Raw genomic sequence first — 25,079 nt, 5'->3', positions numbered from 1 at the left:
CAAAAGTTGGTTTAATCGCTCTTCATCGAACTCAACTGGACGGCCAGAACGAGGTGCGTCTTTGAGGTCAGAATTTCCAATTTTGAACTTGGCATGCCAATCACGAGCGGTTCTTTCAGTTATGGCACCCTCTCCATACACAGCACAAATGTCGCAAGCAGCTTTTGCGGCCTTAGAACCTTGATTAAAAGCAAAAAGAAGGTGTCGTAAATGCTTATTTTTCTTAACTTGACATTCCATTTTTATGATCCGAAAATAAACAAAAATTAACTAAAATTAACTAGAAAAAAAAATAGATTTCAAAATGATTCAAAAATAGAATTCTCGAAAAAAAATAGATTCTAAAATTTAAAAACGCAATAAATTTCAAATTTTAAAAAAATGGCGGGAACTTAGTTGCCAACCCAATATATCCACTTTGTCTTTTTCTGACATTATTACAGCTTAAGTTCTCTATGGAACGCCTTTTATTACAGGCCTAATCCATCTGAGCTTACGGATCGTTTTCGATCAGGAATGAACTTGCTGTCGATTGAACCTTCTCACTGTAACGTTTCATGACATTATAGACTTGAAGCCATGTCTTTGGTGCTATATCCTGCTTTTTTCAGAGTTACAATCTCACTTCGCATATTAGCTGCCATACTGAAAGGATTTACTTGCCGAATGTAAACAAGCAATGGAGAGCATAAGAACAATTGAATGTCGAGGAGCGCATTTTAATTATTCTTGTGCAATTTCAAACTAAATTTGATAAAGTAAACTTATTTAAAAATCAGGAATTCTTTACGGCGTACCCTGTATTTTAAAGGCAGGAGCAGTGGTGTTTAATAAAATTGAAATCTTGAAATAATATTTTATTTTGCAGATTGTTCTTAATCTCCATATCTTAAAGTATGTAATTCTTTAAAAAAAATCGAAAGACCTTAAAAACGAAAGAAAAAAATTGTGAACTTAAAAGTTTGATAAACATGTTATCTCCCTTGTGCAAAGTATAGAAATCCGGAGAATTTTGTAAACGTAAAGATATTTTGTGGGCGTTGTGTCTCGGTAACTGTCGACACTAGTGTGTTTTAAAGGCGAAAAACAATGCGCTGGGGAATCTGTTCAGCAGGTTTAATTGCAAACGATTTCTGCAATGCTTTGCAATGTTTAAATCCTTCAGAACATAAAGTAAGTAATCACTTTTTCCCTTTCATATTTACCTATCAATTTTTATTGGAAAGCTTCTAAAAGCACGGATATTTTTGCGTGGTGGTGGGGGAAGACAACATATTATTTGAGTGTAAAACATTCAGCTTTATGAAATAGCAGCTAAACTCACGTTTGAAAGAGAAAATTTTTAAGTAGTAATTTATCAACAAAACTTATTTCAGTTCATCAATAATCCTAACTCGAAACAGTACTTCTACCCTTGGGATTTAATTTATAATTGTTTTAATAATCCATAGCTTTGTATGCAAAAAGAAATCGACCAACTTATTTTACTCTTTTGAAAATTCTTGTCCCGTGGCAGTTTTATTTTTTATATTTCCCTGGCAATGTTTTCTAATGTGAAAAAAAAGTTAACCGATGCAAAAAAAATTACCATATTTATCGCGGGAGAGATAAAAAAACAAAACAAATACATATGTATACGTATTTGTTTCATTTTTAGGTTATGTTTATTCGGATTACTTCCAAAAGGTCGCTTCGTGACATTTGGCTGTCATTAACTGTGCTATTTCGTCAGTTATCTGAATGTGCTTGACATAGACCTAGTGACTGCTCTCTCTCTAACCTCTCTCTCTCTCTCTAACCTCTCTCTCTCTCTAACCTCTCTCTCTCTCTCTAACCTCTCTCTAACCTCTCTCTCTCTCTCTCTCTCTCTCTCTCTCTCTCTCTCTCAGCTAGCAACATTTCTTGTTACTGTCACCGTCAGACAATTACGTTTCAAATTTGTCTCACTGCTGAAAGGTCGGACGTAGAGAAGCAGTCATGTAATTGAAAAACATATCATAATCCTTTCTACTTTAGGCACAATGCCTGGAATATTGGGGGAGGGAGTAAGTCAATTACATCGATCCTAGTACACAACTGGTACTTATTTTAATGACCACAAAAGGATGGTACTTATTTTAATGACCACAAAAACATGAAGACGGACGAAATGCCGCTAAGCATTTTGCCCGGCGTGCTAACGATTCTGCCAGCTCGCCAACCTGGAAAAGCACATCGTAATGATTAGAACATGAAACTATTCAACTAGTCGAGCGTTGTAGTTTGCTTGGAGCATTGTACTACAGGAGTAAAATAATGAATGAAAACGGAAATGAGGAAAGCTTCTAACAATGCAGAGAGAAAGGAAATATGCGCTTGCGTAGGGATGGCGGTGAGGACTAAGAGGGGAGTGGTGGACTGTTTATGCTTAACTGCATGAAACCCGGTAAATTTAACATCTTTAACAAACTGTAAATGTTTTTAAAACTTTTTAACTCATCCAACTTTAAGTAAATAAAGAAGAGATATATGGAAGCAAACTCCATTATTTTTTCTTAATAAAGGAAGGGTAGAACAAAATCTTTCACGAATATTTTATAACTGAAGATTAGTCTACAAAAGATTAGATTATTAAGGACAAGATTATATTTCATCCTTTTGTGATTGATAAATTGCAGAAACAGTGAGATATAGAGATCTATCGAATCAACTACCACCTTGCCCACAAAATAGTTGGCGTTGTCCCAAAATTTAAAGCAATTATTACTAACAGTAGATTCATAAATCCTTATTTATTTGTATACACTATTAACTATTACCCATTCCAATTATACCTACTGCACAATAAAACTTGACTTTATTTTGCTTTTCATTTAGATAACTGCAGTGGTATCCAAGTCTTTAGAGAAGGCTAAGAAATTAGCGGACGAATTTAAAATACCGAATGTGTATGACAGCTATGAAGAATTTGCCAAAGATCCCAACATAGGTATGAAATATATTTAGCCTAAATCTGATTGTAATTTTTGCATATTATTTTGTAAACTTTTTTAGATGTTTTAATACACTGTATTTGATTTTTGTCTTACACAAATTCAATTTTAACAACTGTTACTTTAATGTCTGGTACTGGACGACAAATAATAGACGAAGAAATGTATAGTATGGGATAGTAAGTTCAACTCTAAAAATGTGCCATATGAACGAAATGACACTGGGTCAAGACGATTCCGGATACGCTGTGATATATATATGTACAAGACTCTCCATATCAGGAAAATAGATATGAAAATTATGAATATGATGATAGTTAACATTATCGTCAATAATTATAATTCCAATAATAATAGAATAGGCATAAATATTACATTGTGTTTCCTTAAAGTTGAACGAATTAATAGCCAATTTACAAACACTTGTTAAAACTTCCTCTTTTACCAAATATTCTATATCAAAATACATTACTGTTAAGTATTTTATTATATATGTAAACCACACTTACAGTATGTAAATAAATAACTTTGACAAAAGTAATTACATTTTGTCTTTCTCAGATCTTGTGTACCTTTCAACTGCAAACAGTTTTCATCACCCTCTTTCCATTCTTATGCTGAACAATGGTAAACCTGTTCTGTGTGAGAAAACCTGTGCTTGTAACACGAAGCAGACAGAAGAAATGATTGAACTTGCAAAGTCAAAAAAGCTGTTTTTTATGGAGGTATGTCTTTTAATACTAAAATGGTGTATGCTGGTACGGTGTTGCTCTCTCTCCCTACATCATCCCTAATGAAGAAGATCCACAATCAAAATCTTTCCAATCATAACCATCACGTTTTTTGATGGTTGTATTTGTTTATCTAATACATTATCTGATATATCTTTCCTATCATAAGACCGTAGTGTAATTTAGTTTCTTTTTCTAGCAGACTGAGTAACTATGTAAAACAATGGTTCTCTGCTATTTTCCCAAATGTATTCTTTTCGCCATATTTCAAAATTCCACTTGCCACTTTGCAAATATTCTAAGTCAAAAATGTCATTCCTAATATGCTTATAATAGTGAAAAATCGTTCTCTTTTTCATAAGTATATACACATTAATTGAATTATTTCTGTAACTGAGTTTTACAAATTTTGTAGCTATAGAAAATGTTGAAATTTAAATCTCAAGTAATTTTTTTTTTAATATATAATTAATTTTCTTGATGTGTATTTCAGTTAACAAAAGGTTTAATAGTATCGCAGTGTATTCTAGAACATTATATATCAATTTATCATGACAAGATTAGTCTTAAGAAACCTGTATCTGTTTATCTTATTTTCCCTTTTTCAATTCATACGCCATAGAAACCGGGAAACCGGGCCCATGAGCCTGGCCAGGCTTTAAAAGGGCGCATAAATAAAATAAATACGTTATCAATAAAAAAAAATTGATAAGTGTGTTGAAAAGTTATACGTCTTCTTGCTCTGTTATATTGTGCATGGATGTCGACTCCATCATCAGGCTGTACAGCAGACTCGATAGGTACGAAGATGAGGGAGATAGTAGTATAATATTAAAGATCACAACTCGGGGATGTGTTTGTTTTAATGACTTTTTCCTACTTTTATTTAACTATGTCTAATGATGTATTTCTTCCTACCTTAGTTTATATGTTTCTATCATGTCTTTCTTTCTGCCTTACCCTTCGTTTTTATTTCTGACTTTATCCTTATTTCTTTATAGTTTTGCTTTCGCGTTGTGTTTCTTTCAGGCTTTGTGGTCCAACTTCTTCCCAGCTTACAAAGCCCTTAGAGAAATCATTGACTCTGGAACTATAGGAAAGATACGATACGTAGATGTAGCTCACTTTTACGACTTATTTTCACTTGATTTTGTGTCACAGCAGTCTTTGGGTGGAGGAGGTCTCTTGTGTACTGCTGTGTATGTAATATGGCTTGCGAGATTTGTATTTAGACAGGATCCCGAAACAATTACTGCTGTTGGAACGATTGCTGACACAGGTAAGTATATGATTAATAAAAGTGTAGTTTCTTGTGTACCTCCTTTATTGCTTTTGATAATTTTGCTAACACAGTTCTATCCTCTTTACTCTCTCTCTCTTTAATTGAGTATCCGTATTCCTTGACGAGTGAGATTTTGTATGTGTAGATGCTTAAGAAACAAACCTACACATCCATAACACACCTCTCACGCATAACTGAGTGAGGAAGTATAACTAAAATAAGCGTAAGTCATTATTTTGAAAAGATCTCAAAGTTAATAGAAGAAATAAGTATCATTCAAGAAATCATCTTCATTTGAGTTTATAATACTGAGCCCCTGTACTCTTTAATAATTTCTCATCATTGAACAATAAATACATATTAATAATTAAAGAAAAAGTGAAACACAACTTTGGTTTTTAAAAATCAGAGAAAAATGTTGGCATATTCTTAATAAAGTTATTATACTTTTAGAGAATGTTAAATAAAGGAAGAGTTGCATTGTTGTAGAATTATAGAGCCTTTTAAACTTCACAATGCTGTTATATTTACCTTTGTTAATTTTTGCAATAACATCAAAAACATTCATTATACATTTGATACAGCGAAATTGAGTGGAGGAATATATTTTCTCTGGCCAGGCTAAATTTCCTTCTACAACGTAGATGAGTTAGTTTCAACATATAATATCCTTTGCTAAACTACAATTATTTCTCAATAACGAAATAGTTGAGAAAACTTACTTTTGAAGCCAACAAAGAAACCTCCTATACTATCACTCGACATGTAACAAATGACAGCTTCTTCAAATCATATCCTGCTGACTGATTATCATTTGATAATAATATAGTCCTAGGTATATTATGGCAGTAAAAAACAGTATAGTCATAACTCGTATGCTTTCCATCATACATTTGTACAACTACAGCTCGAAAACCAACTTTCAAATGACAGACAGAGTTGAGAAGGCTGTAGAACTGAGAGAAAAAGCGTGATATGTTAAAATAAACTGTTTCCTCTTAAAGTGTAAGCTCGTATATGTTTGAATTGGGCCATGACAAATCTGAGCCATTTAAACTATTTTCACTTCCTCTGTACCCAAGTCATATTCTCTCTGATTTACGTGTACACACGTTAGAAACATCCTATCATGCACTGAGGTGATTTGATATAAACGTATTTAATTCTACATCACATCGCATAGCATATAATGTAGTCTATTAACTGTACATTTCCATAGATAAATAATTAGTTTGATTGTAAGATTTGTTTATATATGCATAATTTATTACTGAGATAGTTTATATCAGAGGTATCATGTGTTAGCATGAATTAAATTATAAATGAATACAGAAGAGCTGTGTGTTTGGCATCAAAAGGAAATAAAGTAAAACCCGAGGTTTGGATGGCCTTTATAATTGTTGGTGAAGATCCCCCTCCTTGCCTCAAACATTAAACCTCTCCTTAAATCTCTACATCATCTCATGGTACACCAACGTAGACATCTTATGTTTCTAGATAAAAGTTTGACTCTGTTGAGTGTTACAAATGAAATGTTAAAGGATTGAGACGTCTATAGAGATCAGTTGTATTGCAGGGCCATGCAAACTTGGGGAAAATTTTTGATGATGGCTATGGTGATTTGTATGACATGATTGCTTTTATGAGTAATAGTGAAACATAAGAAATGTTGTTGTTTCGTTTGGAAAAGGTGTCGACGAGTCTGGCAATATTATTCTGACTTATAAGGATGGTGCCAGAGCCTCTTTGTCTTATAGCGTTGCTTTGAATGGAAGACGTGATGCATATATTTATGGAACCAAAGGCAAAATTTATGTAAGTAACCTTTAATTTAGCGATATTTTAGCGTTAAATTTGTTAATCTAGAATTTAAATTTACCAGCTATTATAACCATTATTTACATTTAAAAGGTAAGATACATCATTTATAGATGACTTGTACTACATCTAACATTTATTAAATATAGTTATCGATTAATCTATTGTACTAAGTCTAAAATTTATTACAAGAAAATTAAACTAAACTACTTTAGTGTATTTGCTATATGTTCTTGTTTTAATAGATACATCCACCATTTTGGAGTCCCGGCAAAATCGAGGTGAATGGAGAAGAAAGAGAATTTCCACTCCCCAAATCTGATGCGAAATATAATTACCCCAATAGCAGTGGGTTATCTTATGAGGCCGAAGATGTCCGCCTGTGTTTTGAGAAGAGTAAGTGTTTCATGATTCTTGTTTCTTTTATAATGAGAGTATTATCACATATCTAGATATTGTTATATATATATATATATATATATATATATATATATATATATATATATATATATATATATATATATATATATGTGTGTGTGTGTGTGTGTGTGTGTGTGTGTAAATATATAAAAATAAAAAGATAAAGAGAGCAATGGTAAGGTTGGAAGAACATTTTATGGATAGAGTCTTACAGCTGTTTCTGGGAAGATCCAGTACTTCCCTTCATCGGAGACAGAAAAAGTAAAGGAATCGATTATTATACAATTCAAGTACTGTTCTCTCTTTCTTTCTTTTTTCAGCGCATCACACCCTATATCACTTCATACTAAAACTATCCGCCTATGGATATAATAATCGATTCCTTTACTTTTTCTGTCTCCGATGAAGGGAAGTATTGGATCTTCCCAGAAACAGCTGTAAGACTCTATCCATAAAATGTTCTTCCAACCTTACCATTGCTCTCTTTATCTTTTTATTTTGATATATTTACATACACACACGCTAATACACGACTTCTAATCCCCAATCCTGTTCATACAACGACTGGGGTAAAACTAGTCGGTATACAGCACTCACTCGGTATTACCTGTATCCTCTTGGGTTTGGTTAAATCCAATACCCTCCTCAACCTTATATATATATATATATATATATATATATATATATATATATATATATATATATATATATATATATATATACGGCATGTGTGCGTGAGCAGGGAAAAGAAACTGCTGTTGCCGTGCTTCTCCCCTTCATTAGCTATTACTATAATCTTCATAACCACGGATAGGAACAGAACAATCAGTGAAGAAGTCAGTGGTCACAAACTTTGTACTGCTAAAAATATTTAGCTGGACGTGGGCATGGCTATGTGGTTAAAATGTTCACTATGTAACCACGAAGTACAAGTTCAATAATGGGAGGCAGTACCTCTGAAAGTATCTTCTCCCTATGCTTATGATGACGAATATCTTCGTAGTGAAATTTAGATACAAAGTGTGGAAGCTTGTCACATTTATATATGGGAAACTTATTTCCACCACTGTACATAGTTTTTCTTCTATTTCCCATATCACTATTTCTATACTTACATTTTGTTGAGATTTTTCTTCAGACGGATCTCCTTATGCAATATTTTGGCAACAAGATCATGTCTTATATGTAGATACTAACACGAAGACATTTTTGGACAACTGCTTGTGATGTGGGTGATATCTTCGGTATTAACTCCACAAAGTCTGCATCGGTTGTCACATTTTGGCGTATTACATGCGTCTCTGACTGTTTCATGCATCAAGAATTTAGTTGCTATTTCCTGTTCCTGGACAGCAAACGTATACCCTTCAAAATGAGTTAGTGATCCTGTTGTTGCTCCGCGATAGACTGCTTTGATAATCAATCTTGCTGTCATCCGGGAGCTTTCTGCAAACATATCCATGCATGGTATTCTGCTGATATACACTCATCCTTTCATCTGATGACACGTTGCGGGGCAGCTGTGCCAGTTCTTTGGGATGTATTCAATGTTATCTGATAAGGAATGTTTCTCGAGAACTACTTTTCAAGTCGCATGATGTTATCTGCTTGTGTATACAAACTTGGTCAAAGGATGCACCTCGACATGTATGCATGCATGCATGCATCTATGCGTGTATGTATACGTGTGTTTTTAAGTAGGTCGGTATGTACATAGATATGTATGAATGTATGTATGCATGCTTCTATGTATACATGCTTGTGTATATATATATATAGCTACATACGTATTTATGTATATACGCTTGTTCGTTTTGAGAAAAACATATGCACTAGTTTTAGTTCACTTATTTATTGACCGAATTCACAAAATTTATCGTTACACATCTGTTGTTTTGCAAGGAATCTCCATGATTATTTGCTTGGTGTTTGATCTTTATAAAATGGTGGTTATGGTAAGTCAATAAATACATGTTTGTATATATCTTTTTATTTTTCCGTCAACTGCCATTAAATTAAAATTACAGGGGTGACCGCCGCCACTATAAATGATATCCCATGTTGACAAAATTATTAAAAACATAAAAATATAATGAAAGCAAAAACACACACATTGACACCACCAACAGGTGAATAACCAACACACACACACACAATCAATACGCACAACAGAAAATAACTTAAGGAACAGTCCGCAAAATACTAATATGATACGGTGTCATATGTAATATAAGTGAGCTGGCTGAATTTGATCAATTAAGTTATTATCCCAGAAAGTGGTAAACATTACCTCTAGATGTATTTAAAATCTAAAAAGAAAACTCACAAAAATAAAGGTCATAAATCTCGTAAGATTAGTTGATTGTTTATTTTACAAGTCTTCACAGACATATAAAACCCACCTGAATGCTGTGCACGCGCTTCACTTATGTATTCTGAAGAAAACTTGTAAAGAGGTTAGAAACAGTGCTTTCTTTGAGCAAGTCTTTTACAATATTGGCCCAGAATCCAGTCACATTGGTCAATGCTTCATTGGATTCCCAACTTTGTTGTTAAGTGGTGAGTTGTAGGAAGATAATTTCTCTATCCAAAAAAATGTCTATCCATGCAAACATGAGAAAATATGTCAATACTTTAAAAAATATTTTCTTCTAACATCAATAAACATTGAATTTATCTTCCTCTGTTTTGTATAAAAATATTAAGTTTTTTTTGTAATTCCCTTTTACATTTGTCTTTTCTGTTTCTAAAGGTCAACTGGAATGTCCTGCTCACACTCATTCTGATACTTTGTCAATTATAAAAGTTATTGACGAGGTTCGACGACAACTTGAAGAGAAGCATCAGAAAAATTAAGGTCTTTATACGGAGGAAGAGAAAGAAAATATAGCTATAAGAGAATAGCGCATTTACTTACTACTATTGATAATCTAGATTATGCATACACACAGAAGTTTATCATTTAAACATATATGAGTATGTCTAGACATGCGACTATATGCATGAGAATACATACATAAAACAAAACATATATGCATACACACATACAGACAAAAATACCCTGCTGATGTTGAAATTCCAATGACAGAGCCTTGAATCTAGGTTAGAAACCGAATCCTTCTCTATTGGCAAGAAATCTTAAAATAAAACTGAATAATTACACACATAAATACGTTTTATAACAATCTCTAGGTAAACATTAATGTAGTTGTGGTGTGTGCGTACGAGTAGATGTAATCGCCTTACCTCGGTTTTCCTTTCCTCGACTGCGAGTCTGTCTTGCGGTATCCGATCCTTGAAGCTTGCCCCGACCCAAAGTACACCAGGAATAGCAGCTGCCTCTCCCAAACCTAGACCGTCGCTTAACACGTCTTGTCCTGACCACAACCCCGTTCGAAAAGGGCACGAATCCCGATCGAGGCTCCCTCTGCCCTTTTTCCCCTTCCGGTCGACCCGCCCTTCCGGTCGACTCGCCCTTCCGGTCAGCCTCCCCAGACACTGACGTCATACCACAGTAGTAACAACATTAACAAAGAGCTGTTAAAAAAAGGTCTTAATTGTACCTTCAAGTTGTAATGGTTTGACGAGCGCAGAAACACGATTGACTGCGTTCATTCATAAAAACATTTTAATCAATCAGAGATACCGATAGAGGATTCGGCTACAATCACATATTGTGTAACATCTGATATTAATAGTCAGAGTCTTGCCTGAAATATTTTAAAGTGAAATTTATTTGCGAAATCAGATTAATAATAATGACAATATTAATACAATTTTTGAGTAAAATCAAATTTAAGTCAATATTGATATTCTTCATATTATTGTCCATCCTTAACAAGTTTAAATTTTTCAATAAAATTCTTTTCTTTTCTAACTTCACTAGAATCGAAGAAATTCTGTAAAAGGTGAATATTAAAAGCATTTTTTAACGCATATTTCTAAATGACTGCTTAATGGGGTCCGATGGATATTTTGGACCCGAACTTATTGCTAGTGTATTCGCGCGCATTTCGATAATGACTTTCCTGTCTACCAAATTCACTCACGAGATAACGGGCCGATATCAGAAGACATCTGTCCAAAGTGTTGCTTAGTGGGAGTGAACCTGAAAACATGGTTGCAAAGTGAAAATCTTAATCCTTTTAAAATGGTTGGCGTAAATTTACGCACGCAATATGCATGCTTTAAATCGGTCGACGTTTAATTTATACGCCGCCTGACTTAGATCCTGTAGCTTGAGTTAGTACCGGTTCACCTGCCAACTGATAGGCCGATTAGATATTTCATGTAAATATTTACAACCCGATAGACTGGTCCTGCTACTTCGGCCCTGTCAACTTCATCGTCGCGTCCTGTTTCGTCGAATTTACAGTCGTCGCGCCAAGTTACACCAAGCTCCACCACCTCGCCAGTTGTTTCTTCCGGTTCGGACAATGACCCGGAGAGAGAGAGAGAGAGAGAGAGGGAGAGAGAGAGAGAGAGAGAGAGAGAGAGAGAGAAAGGGGGAGAGAGAGAGAGAGAGAGAGAGAGAGAGAGAGAGAGAGAGAGAGAGAGAAAGAGATAGAATATTTTCATAGTTCAGAATCAGATGATTCCGATAGCAATGATGATATTCCGGTGAATCAAAGGTACAAGCGGGAAGCAGTGACTGGCTCTGAACAACGGAATGTCGTATGGCGATCGAGAGACAATTTCATCCGACGGCACAAGTTTGCTGGTACACCTGGCATAAAGACAAACCTTGATCGACGAAGTGCACCACTGGAAATCTTCCATATGACTTTTTGACGGAATGAATTTTTCCAATATACAACGGACGAAACGAATGACTATGCTGAAAACCATACCCAGCGTGTCAGACCCAGGCATGGCGGGGATTGGTTTCCAACCACAGGACAAAATCAAAGTTTTGCTTGTCATGCTGATGGGCATCGTGAAGAGACCGACCCTGGCGTCATACTGGAATCGGGATCCAGCCATGTTGACACCTTCCATTCCGGAAACGATGCCACATGATCGATTTTTGGTGCTGCTTCGAAATCTACATTACAATTCGGGCAAGAACTAAGATAACAGGCTACACAAAATACGTCATATCGTCGACAAAGTGGCTGAAAATTTCAGAGCGGTGTATGTCCCTACACAGGACATTTGTACGAACGAGAGTTTGTGGAATTTCAAAGGAAGGTTCCGATTCAAACAATACAACCCGACCAAACGTGCCCGCTTTGGAGTCAAGGTTTATAAGGTATGCCAGTAAACTGGCAGAGCCTGTGGGTACACGTGGAATTACAAAATCTACACTGGTTAGGACAACTTGGATCTTCCAAGATTTGCTCCAGCGTCAACTGATGTCGTGTTGTCGCTGAATGAAAACTTGTTTCACAAAGGCTACAATATTTATATGGACAACTGGTTTTCCAGTCCCGACCTCTTCCTACAGTTGTAGGCGAGGAGAACTAATGTCTGTCGGACTGTGAGGGCGCACAGGAAAAACATGCCGCCTGATCTTCACAAGATAAAACTTCGAAAGGGGGAAACAGCGTACCGATGCACCGATAGTGACATTCTCGCTCTAGTGTGGCGTGACAAGAAAAACGTCTGCATGTAATCCACAATGCATTCTGCAAGCATCAAGGACAATAGGAAACAAGATGCAGACGGTAATGCCATAATGAAATCGGGCGTAGTTGTTTCATACAATGAAAGTATAGGCGGGGTCGATCGTTCAGATCAATTGGCGACGACACACAAATCGGTGAGAAAATTTGTGAAATGGTACAAAAAAATTTTCTTATATATAGTTGGACATGTGTGTCGTGAACTCACATTTGATTTGGCAGATGCTTTGCAGTGTTGGGGACGGATTGACATACAGGAATCTATTGTTCCGTGAAATGATAGAAGCTTCAGACCTGCTAAAGTACAGAATGCGTGGACGTTCCCACGCCGGACTCTCCTCTACGCATATGCTTCAAAGAGAAGCACAGTATGTAAAGTAATAAGTACCTGTCCTACTCCAGTAATATGTAACTTAGGCCATAGCCTAATGAAAACAGAACAACAAACGCACGCTGTAAATAAGACTGACTTAAAAAACATTTATTGTTGCAAAACAATTTACAATAGGTTTTTTTCGATAAGAAAAGAATTAACCATCATGCATAAACACGCACGATAGACCGAATGACACATAACACATTGTCGTAAGCTCAAGTTGTAACATCCCTTTCACTCCTAGTCGATATTATATGTCTGACCCTGATAGCGGTCAACATGTTTTGATATACGCTCTGATCGTCGCAATGTAGGGTTGTTAGTTGTTTCTCTTACTCGAAATTGAATGTGACCCGAATGTCTGCGCACAACTAGACCACTTGGTAAACACATTGATTAAACTACCAAATATTTCAACTACTGTTGCTGGTTGCCAACACGGCTCATGGGGAAGTCGAGTATACACAGTATCAGATAATCGACGGAATTTGAGCTTAGAACGTAGCGACGGGTGAAATGCCATTAAGCATTTTGTACAGCGTGCTAATGATTCTGCCATCTCGCCACCTTGATAATAATGCCAAAAAGTCTTGCTTTATTCGATCTCTTTACGATTTGAGTTCTTGCTGATTGAATTATCCCGTCATCCAACCTACCAGCAACATTCAGTCTTTTGGTGCCTTCAGTAGGATTCAGACTGTTGCAAGCATTTGGTACTAGGTCTCCGATTTTATAACTCCCTTCTTTCCTCACTATAGTCTCAGAGACCCTGAAAACAAAAGCTAAGTTGTCCTTCAGTTCTTGACAAATAAAAAGCTAACTGAAATAGCGAAAACCGGTTGGATATCACGACATCCATAAAATATATATATATTAAAAAACAATTTATAAAATGACATTAAACTATGTGAAACGAAGGCATTTCTCTTCCACTTTTTATATGTTTTCCACATATTTTCAACTCATAATTTTGCCACGTGGTGTATACTGAATCTCCAGTATTTTTGCTCCTTTTATATAGATAGATAGATAGATAGATAGATAGATAGATGGACAGATGGACGGACAGAGAGACAGACAAACGGACAGATAAATAAATAAATAAATAAATAAATAAATAAATAAATGGAGTTAAACGCAGGTGTTATTCAAATTCTTTTACTTCTGACATGTTTCGAAGACAACATTGGTATTATTCCAGAGGGAATAAAATGGGGTGCGAAACAATGCAATCCTCATCAGGGAAAGAAAGAAACCAAACACATCAATAAGACATTTTAACGAAATGTGATGACTGCGTATATGATGAAGGGTACGCTATCAAGTTCTTTTAAAAAGCCGTTAGTAGATATAACGTCAAAGGTAGTTTATAGAAAGAGGAGGAGGAGAAAGAAATTAGCAGAAAGATAATAGTAGAGAGATATAGAGTGATAGGTGAATTAGAATAAAGCTTAAAGGAATGGAAGTAGATATATTTAATGGAAGTGAAATGTAAGAAGACAGTCAAAGGTCAATTTTTATAGAATGGTAGAAATCACTTATAGGAACTAAAGGTATGTTTCTGCCAATGTTTGCAACGATAAACACGTTCTATAAACGTGTTTTCAAGGGGATTCTTTGAGAATAGGATAAAAAGCATTTCAGTATTACAAAGCGAACGAAAAGATTTACCTTTGTCATACGTTAAAGAAATAGAGAGAATATTCCATTCCAAATCAAATTGTTTATGATCTTTTAGATACCAGATTAATTTACTAAATATTGTTACGTTTATTGATATACCTAAATGTTGAGTAATGATTAGATATTCTTTTGGACAACTGAGATGAAGAACTACCAATATAAAAAAATACATCAGACTCGGAAGTAATTTTACATTGATAATGTAAGGCTTTTCTAACACAAAATATCTTTCACAAATCATCTCTTCGCATAGCAATAAGTTGTTAAATACAAATCCGCTTAATGAAAATATTAACATTAATTTTGTTACCACTAACCATTCTTTAGATAATAATAACAGCGAGGTTATTGCTTCTGAAGTTGACTCCTATCGTATTCGTTTTCTTCGCAGTAATTCTAAGACTAGAAACTCTGTTTATCAATGTAGAATTAGTTCTGAGTCTGTAAACACTGGAAAACACATATATATATATATGTATGTGTGTATGTATGTATACTTAGTTTAATATATATATATATATATATATATATATATATATATATATATATATATATATATATATATGTATACTTGCTTATATATATGTATGCATGTATACGTGATTATACATATGCATGTATACTTGGTTATATATATGTATGTATACTTGATTATATATATATGTATGTATACTTGGTTGTATGTATGTACGTATGTTTGCATGCATGTATGTTTTGCATGCATGTATGGACGCATATATATATATATATGTGTTTGTGTGTGTGTAAAATATCAGTCATCAATTTTAGTAAGGAAATATTTTCTTTTCTTTATACCCCACTCTCTTTCTCTCTGTCTCTCTTCCTCTTTTCCTTTTTACAAAGGGGTTGTCTTTATCTGATGAGTCTCTTCAAGTTGTCGTCGAACCTCGTCAATAACTTTTATAATTGACAAAGTATCAGAGTGAGTGTGAGCAGGACATTCCAGCTGACCTTTAGAGAGAGAAAAGACAAATGTAAAAGGGAATTACAAAAAACCTTAATATTTTGATACAAAACAGAAGATAAATTCAATGTTTATTTATGTTAGAAGAAAATATTTTTTAAAGTATTGAGATATTCTCTCATGTTTGCATGGATAGATTTTTTTTTTGGATAGATATTTTTTGCCTTGAACTTATCACTGTTTCATTCCATATCCTTCACCAGGATTGACAAGGGAGTATCTGTGACTGGATTCAAAGTAAACATTGAAAATAACTTTGTTGAAAGAACAGCGTTTTCTGTTTCTCTTGCCTATGTTTCCATGTTTTCTTATTGATACATACATTGGCAAAACTCTTTCAAGACGCGCTCCGCCATCTTGTTGAACTGTATTGATTCTACTAAATTTTAACACTCACCGAAATTATTTGGTGGACCGAAAATAGTCCCTCTGGGGGATACACATCCATATAAAACCAGTAATATGTTCCTGGTGCTTCTATTCACAACATGGAATAAAATAATTATTGCAAAAAGATACCAATCGTGGTGTAAGTAAATATTTTGAATTGAAAACACATCCGTTGTGTTCCGCAGTAAAATATAACAACAACAACAACAACAACAACAATAATAATAATAATAATAATAATAATAATAATAATAATAATATGCCAATACACACAGATAGAGAAATTAAGGCAAATAGACCAGATATAGTTGTCAAAGATCATGAGGAAAAAAAATGCTTTCTAATTGATGTATCAATACCAGCAGATGACAACGTTTCTCTAAAAGAAATGGAAAAACTTTCAAAATTCAAAGACCTGGAAATAGAGATAACTCGAATGTGGAATCTAAAAACAGAAACAATTCCTATCATAGTAGGTGCCTTAGGTATAATAAAAAAAATATTCAGACAAATACATAACAAAAACACCAGGACTTACAAATATATATAACATACAGAAAATTGCACTACTGGACACTGCACACATCCTACGCAAAACACTTTCAATACAGTAAACATAAGAGCACCACAGCAAACCACAGCACATACCCAAGGCGCACGGAGCTGCGCTCGGTAGTGAAGTGAAAGCACGTTATAAAAATAAAACTACTGAACAATAATAATAATAATAATAATAATAATAATGATAATAATAATAATAATAATAATAATAATAATAATAATAATAAGATGGGCTACGGCAAATATTCTGCTCAATGCCACAAAAGATTGGCTGCAGCAAATATTCTGCTGAATACCACAGATTTGCTTATCAGCTGTTTGACCTTGACCAGTTGTGCGTATCCCTTAGTGGCTGAGGATGTGCGCGTCTCTGATCACGGGCAGAAGTGGTGGGGAGCATTATAGCCATGTGTTGAGAGGAATTCTTTGAGGTTTGAATAGTTCACCTCTGGAAACGTGGCTGTTTCGTTCAACATCTTTAAACAACCCTTATTCAGGAAACATTTGTGCAGGATGGGCTACTCGACCTGAAGAAAATTGTAACTGGGCCCCACCTACAAGGCCATGCGCTGTTTATCTTGATATGAGATCACCATGTCGCGCACATATGATTGTGATGCATGTGCCTGGTGTACCCTTATCAGACGGGTAGTCATGATGAGTATACTGGGCTTCGTATATTTTACCCCAGGGTCACTTTGATGGCATGCACTGCTCTCTCACTCAAGAATAATGATAATAATAATTTTCTTTTTGTACAAGACCAACAATTTTGTGAGCAGGTCGATTACATCGCTGGAAAGTCGACTGCATGTATAATTTATATACATGCATGCGTATATATGCGTACACAGTAAGTATCTGAATCCCACAAGGAAGGTGTTGGTCGACATTCGCATAAAGGGAAGATACTTTCAGAGATGCTGTCTCGTGCTATTGAACTTGAAACAATGCTTACAAAGAGAATATTTTAACCGCATAGCCATGTCCTCGACCAGCTAGATATCAAGCTGAACAGACTTTGTGACAACTGGCTTCTTGATTGATTGTTCTGTTCCATAGTTTATCAACTATTTGTGATTATGAAGCGTAGTAACAGCTAATAAAGGGGAGACGCACAGCAACAGTAGTTCTTTTTCACTGTTCATACCCACACACTTCATATTACTTCACATTTAACTACTACAAGCAATAGAAGTGATAGATTATCAAATCATGAGCCACGGTATCGGTAGTAGCTTCAATAGTTATCGAAATATATGGAAGTACGTTTATATAAGCGACAGTATTTATCAAAGACTTACCTTTCTCAAAACACTGGCGAACAGCTTCAGCCTCATAAGCTAATCCAGGGCTATTGGGGTAATAATACTTAGCATCAGATTTGGGTAGTGGAAATTCTCTTTCTTCTCCATTCACTTCGATTTTGGTGGGAGACCAAAATGGATAAGGGATCTGTTGAAATAGGAATGTGTGTTACATAGATTAAGACAGTTTGGTTTAATTTCTTGACTATTAACGTTATATATGTTGGAGTCAGTGTAATAATTCCATTAATAAATTGAATAAATAGTTATGTCTTCTCTAAATGTTCTTTTTTATCTTATAGATCTAAATAATGGTTATAATAATAAAACTTCAATCTTGGGTTAACTAACGATAAGTATAATTTTGAAATTATTTATCTTTAAATGAAATGATTACTTACATAAATTTTACCTTTAGTTCCATAAATAAACACGTCCCGTCTTCCGTCTATATCAAGATTATAAGACAAAGAGGCTCTAGCACCATCCTTATAAGTCAGAATGATATTGGCAGATTGATCGACACCTTTCCAAAATGAAACAACAAAACAACATTTCTTAGTTCTCCTTTTTACACATGAACGCAATCATAACATAGAAATCACACAACTAGGAACCTTTAAGCTGAATATCATCATCATCATCATCATCGTCTGTGTTTTCTCCATGTTTGACACAATTTGACTCATAATGCAAAGAGGGAAAACTAAGTGAGGTCGGTGCTCACACAAAACATCAAAATTAAGCAACGTTGATGGCATTAAAAACAAAGGATAAGTGAAATAACTATATAATGCACGTACAGGTCTGATCAGACAAAGCTCTGTATACTGCAGGGCCTCCATTATTTAGCAGTATACGTAGCTATTTGCCTTGTATTTACATTAGATACTGTTAACCGCTCTCACGCCTATTAACACCTGATTCGCTTGAGTAGTTAATAGTGATACCTTGCTCACGTTCATTATTAATATAAACTCAAAGGCAGGAGCTGTTTGCGCAGTTCCGTAGCTAATAAGGGAGCAAGAGTAACGACCGTTCTCTCGAGCGCATATTTCAAAATCGGCTGACAGCTTTCCTCCAAGTTTCAGGCCTTATGCCTATATTAAACTGAAATGATAATATCCTCACCTAGATGATTTATCACTCGGGTGGGTAAACGGTTTTTATTAATACGAGTTGAGAAAAATAATGTCTTTAATCTAAATTATTTCTGATCCTAAAGCTTTATTTGCATAGCTTTGCGACTTAATTGTGAGCGGTTTTAAATTCTCGCACCTATCTTATAACATCTAACCGGCACTCTAATGTTCTCTATTTGCTATACTTTCATTAGCGAATATTTTCGTTCTGTAGTAACTTCATTTTCCCTTGATTTATTGTAAGCGCTCTGGAAACAAAAATATGCCTTAGATTATTCATGACATAAAAGGGCGCATGCTCCTCGTTACTAATAACCGCATGTAGATGTATATAATTCCCTCTCCCCTCTCTCTCTTTCTCATGACTCTGTTTTTCTATTACCTTATAGCTCACAAAATTATCAAAACCTCCATGGGAGGCACTGAAGGAACATGAATCTTTGTTAAAGATACACTTACCTGTGTCAGCAATCGTTCCAACAGCAATAATTGTCTCCGGTTCTTGTCTAAATATGAATTTTGAAAGCCATATTAAATACACAGAACTACACAAGAGACCTCCTCCGCCCAAAGAATGCCGAGATACAAATTCAAATGAAAAGGCAGCCATAAAGAAAGCTGCATCCATGTAGCGTATCTGTCCTATGGTTCCAGAATCAATTATTTCTTTAAGAGCTTTATAAGCTGGGGAGAAGTTAGACCACAAAGCCTAAGGAGAAAGCATTTATGTTGAAAAAAAGGAAAGAAAAAATGTTAAAGCAAGGAATAAAAATGAAAGAAAGGAACTTATGTATAAAAACATACAAGCGAATGTTGAAAGAAACATAATAAACATATCTTATTTCTGTTACTTTTCATCTTGTTATTCTGTGTTGCGATCTTTAATATTTTACCACTACGTTGCCCACCTCTGTTTCTAGTAAATCCGCTGTACAGCCTTTCAAAACACTTGCCAAGTTTTCACAGATAAAGCACATTACTAATCGTTTAATTCTATTTTACCTCTATTATAAATTTATATTATAAATTTATAATTTCAAATCCATTTAAAACCAATACGCTTAATAATGGAAACTGCCTTCTTTTCTTACATTCTCGTTTTTATTTTGTCTTGTGACATTTAATTTTCTTCTTTTATCGTCAATGCAACGATATTTTATTACGACCGAAGTACAACCTTCTACTCTCACCGTTCCTTTACCAACCAATCACATCCACAAAAAATCTTACAATATTCTTTAAATTTATACTTCAATGAAGGCATTATTTCAAGTGTTCGACTTTACTTCATCGCCCGACGTTACCATATGCCAACATCGCAGTTCTCTATGATAGGGGTCTAACCTGGGTTAGAAAGAAAGAGAAATGGCAACAAATATTCAATGAAGTATGATGACAGATTATGTATACATTGTAGCTTGCAGTTTGTTTATTATTTAATCTATTAAAAGGCGGCGAGCTGGCAGAAACGTTAGCACACCGGGCGAAATGCTTAGCGGTATTTCGTCTCTGTGAGTTGTTCGAGCTTGTTTTACTATATTGTGTATTTGTTTGAGCTGCGTTTGCAGCGGTTTTTGAGTTGTGCCGTCTCTCGGTAATACTGAGAGATGGCGAGTGGGAGTCGTGTATGTTCGGACCCCAGTGAAACAGAATTGTCCTCTTCAGAGGAGGAACTGGTCAGAGCTATCAAAAGGATGGACGAAAATTTAAAAAGGGAGAGTGGATCATGTGGAGGAAAGTGAGATTGATAAGGCACTAGTGGTGGTCTGGCCCGATATCATCTATTTGGCCAGAGGAAGCAAATATGGAACTGCAATTGTGCATTATAGAACGGTAGATAAAGCGGTAGCCAATGCAGCCAAAATATTAAAAACTAATAAAACAGTCCTCTTACCGTCCTTTATGGGTAAGAGGATAGCAAAAATAAAAGTTGAAGGGGTTCCACCAGAAATTGATGAGGCTTGGGTTGTGGCGGCCCTCCTCATAGAAAAGGAGAAGGAAGTCACGGTTTTACAAGCTGAAGTGACAGATGGTACAGCATGGAAAGGAAAGATTATTGAAATGACTGTACAGGCTAGTATGGAGACGTTGGAAGGATTAGCGGAAAACTTGTGGATCGGTGATTTGAGCCTGAAAGTGTGGGTGGAGGGCAGGATTCCTCGCTGTTTTAAATGTGACCAGATAGGCCATATAAGAGCGAACTGCCCTCCACCACCCAAAATGGTAGAAGAGCGACAGCCAACACCACAAGAGAGGATACAAGAAGTAGAAAAAGAAACTCCAATATTAGAAGATAGGGAATGGGAAACAACCGGGAAGAGAAAAAAAAGAAAAAAAAAAGAAAGTACTTGTGAACCCCAACCCGCCCAGTACCCACCTCTCCCTTTTCACCACACCCTCCCCATGCAGACACCAAACCTACCCATTCCCCTCCAACAACAAAACAGAACAGAAATGCAAGCATACATGATGTAGATATGGTTCCCCTTCCCCTGTTTGTTTCGCTTGCGTTCTGTATGCGGACGCGGAGGATGACAAAGTAAACCGAGCGAGCGAGTAGAAGGATGTGGTTGAAGGGAAATTCTGGGGTGAAGATGGTGAGACTATGATATGCCAATTGTTAAATAAGGCATAAATGGAATTAGTTAAAAAGAATGATAAAGGTATTGAGCTGTGGAAGGTGATCGGGGATAGAGAGAAATTGCCAAAACAGACTTGTTATACCGAACTAAAAAAAGAGTAAACTAGAAGTTAAAATTGAATGCATTGTTACCTTTTAAGCATTTCCTTATCTAGCCATGAAATGACAAAGAAAAAGCAGTTTTCTTATTGGCTAGAATCTTTCTTTAAAAAATCATTTATAATGTCCTAGAATACTTTGGAATACTTCTTAATTTGTAGTTTACAGTAGTGAGTGGAATTTAGAAATAGAGTGAAAAAAATTACGAGGGGAAATAGTTGAGAGCCATTGTTTTTCATAGTTCCTCAGCCTGCTAGAAATGGAAGCTAAATCGTACTAGATAACATCTCAGTACCTTAAGATAGGTAAGATGTACCAGATAATGTTGTATCAGATAAAAACCATCTCTGAGGGGGAACAAAAGGGATGATCAAGACCGGAACGTTTTAGATTATGGATCCTTTTTATTAGGGATGATGTCTTTTCAAAGAACAGCAACGTTCCAACATACACCATTTTAGAGTTAAAAGACATACCTCCATGAAAAATAATTTCTTTGACTTTGCAAGTTCAATCATTTCTTCTGTCTGCTTCGTGTTACAACCACAGGTTTTCTCACATAGAACAGGTTTACCATTGTTCAGCATAAGAATGGAAAGAGGATGATGGAAAATGTTGACCGATGAAAGGTACACAAGATCTATGGATAAAACGAAATTATATTAGTTTTTTTTTGCTGTCAAAGTAATGCATTTGTGTAATTCAAGTGTGATATATAGAAATAATTTTTTAATATTTACACGTGTCTATTTTGCGTGTGTTTGTATACTATGGGGTGCCGAAAATTTGTTGGCTTTGGATAAAAGTAAAAAAATACAGGAGGGTCAGTTAATTTTGATTTTATTCAACATATTCCCCTCTCAAATTCACACACTTATTGTAGCGGACCTTCAGTTTTTCTAAGTTCTGTAAATCGGAGGGTTGGGCCTCCAACCAAGCCTTTTGCGACACCCCTAAAACCAGAAATTTTTCAACAACTCTTCGTATGTGTGCATATATTTGTAAGTGAACAATTAATTTCTTTAATTTTGCGAGAATAGTTGTCATATCTATTCATATTCTATTATCATTAGAATCATTATTGTTCAGAATGATAATGCTTATTATCATCTTATTTAAATTTTCATGTTTATTTCTCTTATTTGGAAGGAGGTGAACACAGCTATCCAGATTTTTTTTTTTAATCCAGTGTCATCTGGTTCATGTGATACATGAACGAGTTGAACTTACTGTCACGAACTATACATTTCTTGGTCTATTATTTGTCGCCCAGTACAAGACATTATAGTAACAGTTGTTAAAATTGAGTTTGTGTAAGACCAAAATTAAATGAAATAAATTAAAAGACCTAAAATGTTTACAAAATAATATACAAAGTTTACAATCGGATTTAGGCTAAATATTTTTCATACCTATGTTGGGATCTTTGGCAAATTCTTCATAACTGGTGTACACATTTGGTATTTTAAATTCATCGGCAAGTTTCTTAGCTTTCTCTAAAGATTTGGACACCACTGCAGTTATCTAAATGAAAATCAAAATAATGTCATGTGCAACTGAGTTTTATTGTGCAGTATATGTAATTGCAATGTTGATAGTTATATAATTTTAATGTTTGAGGTATGCAAATAAATAAGGCTTTCTAAATCGACTGTTAGTAACTTCTTAGATACGAAGTCAGTGATTTTGAGATGAGGGTGGAAGTAGATTGTTGTTGTTGGCACTCCGTCGTTTACGACGTCGAGGGTTCCAGTTGATCCGATCAACGGAACAGCCTGCTCGTGAAATTAACGTGCAAGTGGCTGAGCATTCCACAAACACGTGCACCTTAACGTAGTTCTCGGGGATATTCAGCGTGACAGTGTGACAAGGCTGGCCCTTTGAAATACAGGTACAAAAGAAACGGGAAGTTGTGGTGGAAGAGTACAGCAGGGTTCGCCGCCATCTCCTGCCGGAGCCTCGTGGAGCTTTAGGTGTTTTCGCTCAATAAACACTCACAACGCCTGGTCTGGGAATCGAAACCGCGAGTCCGCTGCCCTAACCACTGGGCCATTGCGCCTCCACGGTAGTTGATTACATCGATCTTTACACTTGATTGGTTGTGTAATCTATCGACTACAAAAAGGATGAAACGCAAATTCGTCCTCAGCAGGATTTAAACGCAGAACCGAAAGACCCGGAAGCAGTACCACTAGGTATATTTTTTGACGTTCTAATGATTCCGCCAATTCATTTTTCTTAGAAATAACTGTCTCTGACATAGCCAAACGATCTGAAATTTGGGCGAACAAGAATAATGGAATATATCAATTCCGCCCAGTACTACTTAACTGGTACTATATGTTACAGAACCCGGGGATGAAAGTCAAATTTGACCACGTCATGATTTGAACTTAGAATATAAAGAGCACAAACTAAATACTGACACTCTTGGGAATCTTCAAATTAGTCGTCATTCTCACTATTATTATTATTATTAGGGCGACGAAGTGGTAGAATCTTTAGAGCCCCGTGGTATTTCTTCCGACTCCTTGCGTTCTGAGTTCAAATTCCGTATTTCAGTTTTTTAGGGATGATGAAATGAAGTACCAGTCAAGTACTGGAGCAGATGGTACAGGCTAAGCCTCCACCCCTCAATATTGTTGGACTTGTGTCTAAATCAGAAACCATGGCAGTGAAAATACTTCACGGTATTTCTTCTTGATGTTTACATCCCAAGTTTAATTCCAAATACCATTCATCCTTTTGGGGTCAATAAGATAAAATAGGAGTCAAGTACTGACTTGCCTTCTCCTATAACAATTGTTGGCCTTGTGCCAATATTTGTAGCCATAACTATTATTAGTATTACCAAAGAGACGATGAGCGATGGCTAGAGAAATATTGAGCTTTGTTTTTAATAACTAGTTGATCTAGCAAGCGGGGCCTCATATCAGTGAGGGGGTGCCGGTGCGCATTGATGCCGTCGAGAGGTAGGCCCCGAAACGACGCGCATTCTCTCCTGATGACCCCATACACTTGCTGGCTTCTGGTATGCGGAGTTCTTGA

At 35.5% G+C, this 25,079-nt stretch overlaps 2 protein-coding genes across 4 annotated transcripts in view; one reads left to right on the top strand and one right to left on the bottom strand.

Moving 5' to 3' along the window:
• Positions 1-436: 436 nt before the first annotated feature.
• On the top strand, positions 437-19,804 carry LOC106867507 (trans-1,2-dihydrobenzene-1,2-diol dehydrogenase). Of its 3 annotated transcripts, none has more exons than XM_014912392.3 (7): positions 437-1,173; positions 2,857-2,968; positions 3,534-3,697; positions 4,733-4,982; positions 6,676-6,800; positions 7,049-7,199; positions 9,976-11,159. In XM_014912392.3, the coding sequence occupies exons 1-7, from the start codon at positions 1,090-1,092 to the stop codon at positions 10,077-10,079; spliced, it is 990 nt and encodes a 329-aa protein (XP_014767878.1). In that variant the 5' UTR covers positions 437-1,089; the 3' UTR covers positions 10,080-11,159. The 3 variants fall into 3 exon arrangements, with proteins under 3 accessions (XP_014767878.1, XP_052828408.2, XP_089217805.1); XM_052972448.2 differs by lacking the exon at positions 9,976-11,159 and adding an exon at positions 19,681-19,804 and having other exon boundaries at positions 987-1,173; XM_089361679.1 differs by lacking the exon at positions 9,976-11,159 and adding an exon at positions 18,452-18,578 and having other exon boundaries at positions 987-1,173.
• The window catches only part of LOC149132904 (trans-1,2-dihydrobenzene-1,2-diol dehydrogenase-like), a 15,523-nt gene continuing 4,811 nt past the window's right edge, over positions 14,368-25,079 (bottom strand). The window contains exons 2-7 of the mRNA XM_089361678.1: positions 23,444-23,555; positions 22,508-22,671; positions 19,751-20,000; positions 18,551-18,675; positions 18,147-18,297; positions 14,368-15,878 (exon numbers count right to left, since the gene is read on the bottom strand). Of these exons, the coding sequence (XP_089217804.1) occupies positions 15,763-15,878; positions 18,147-18,297; positions 18,551-18,675; positions 19,751-20,000; positions 22,508-22,671; positions 23,444-23,555 (918 nt within the window). The 3' untranslated portion in view covers positions 14,368-15,762. The remainder of the gene's footprint in view (positions 15,879-18,146; positions 18,298-18,550; positions 18,676-19,750; positions 20,001-22,507; positions 22,672-23,443; positions 23,556-25,079) is intronic.

Source organism: Octopus bimaculoides, chromosome 13 (assembly GCF_046866305.1).
Source record: "Octopus bimaculoides isolate indiv1 chromosome 13, ASM4686630v1, whole genome shotgun sequence".
Classification (NCBI taxonomy): Eukaryota; Metazoa; Mollusca; class Cephalopoda; order Octopoda; family Octopodidae; genus Octopus; species Octopus bimaculoides.
This window is presented reverse-complemented; position numbering and strand designations above follow the sequence as displayed.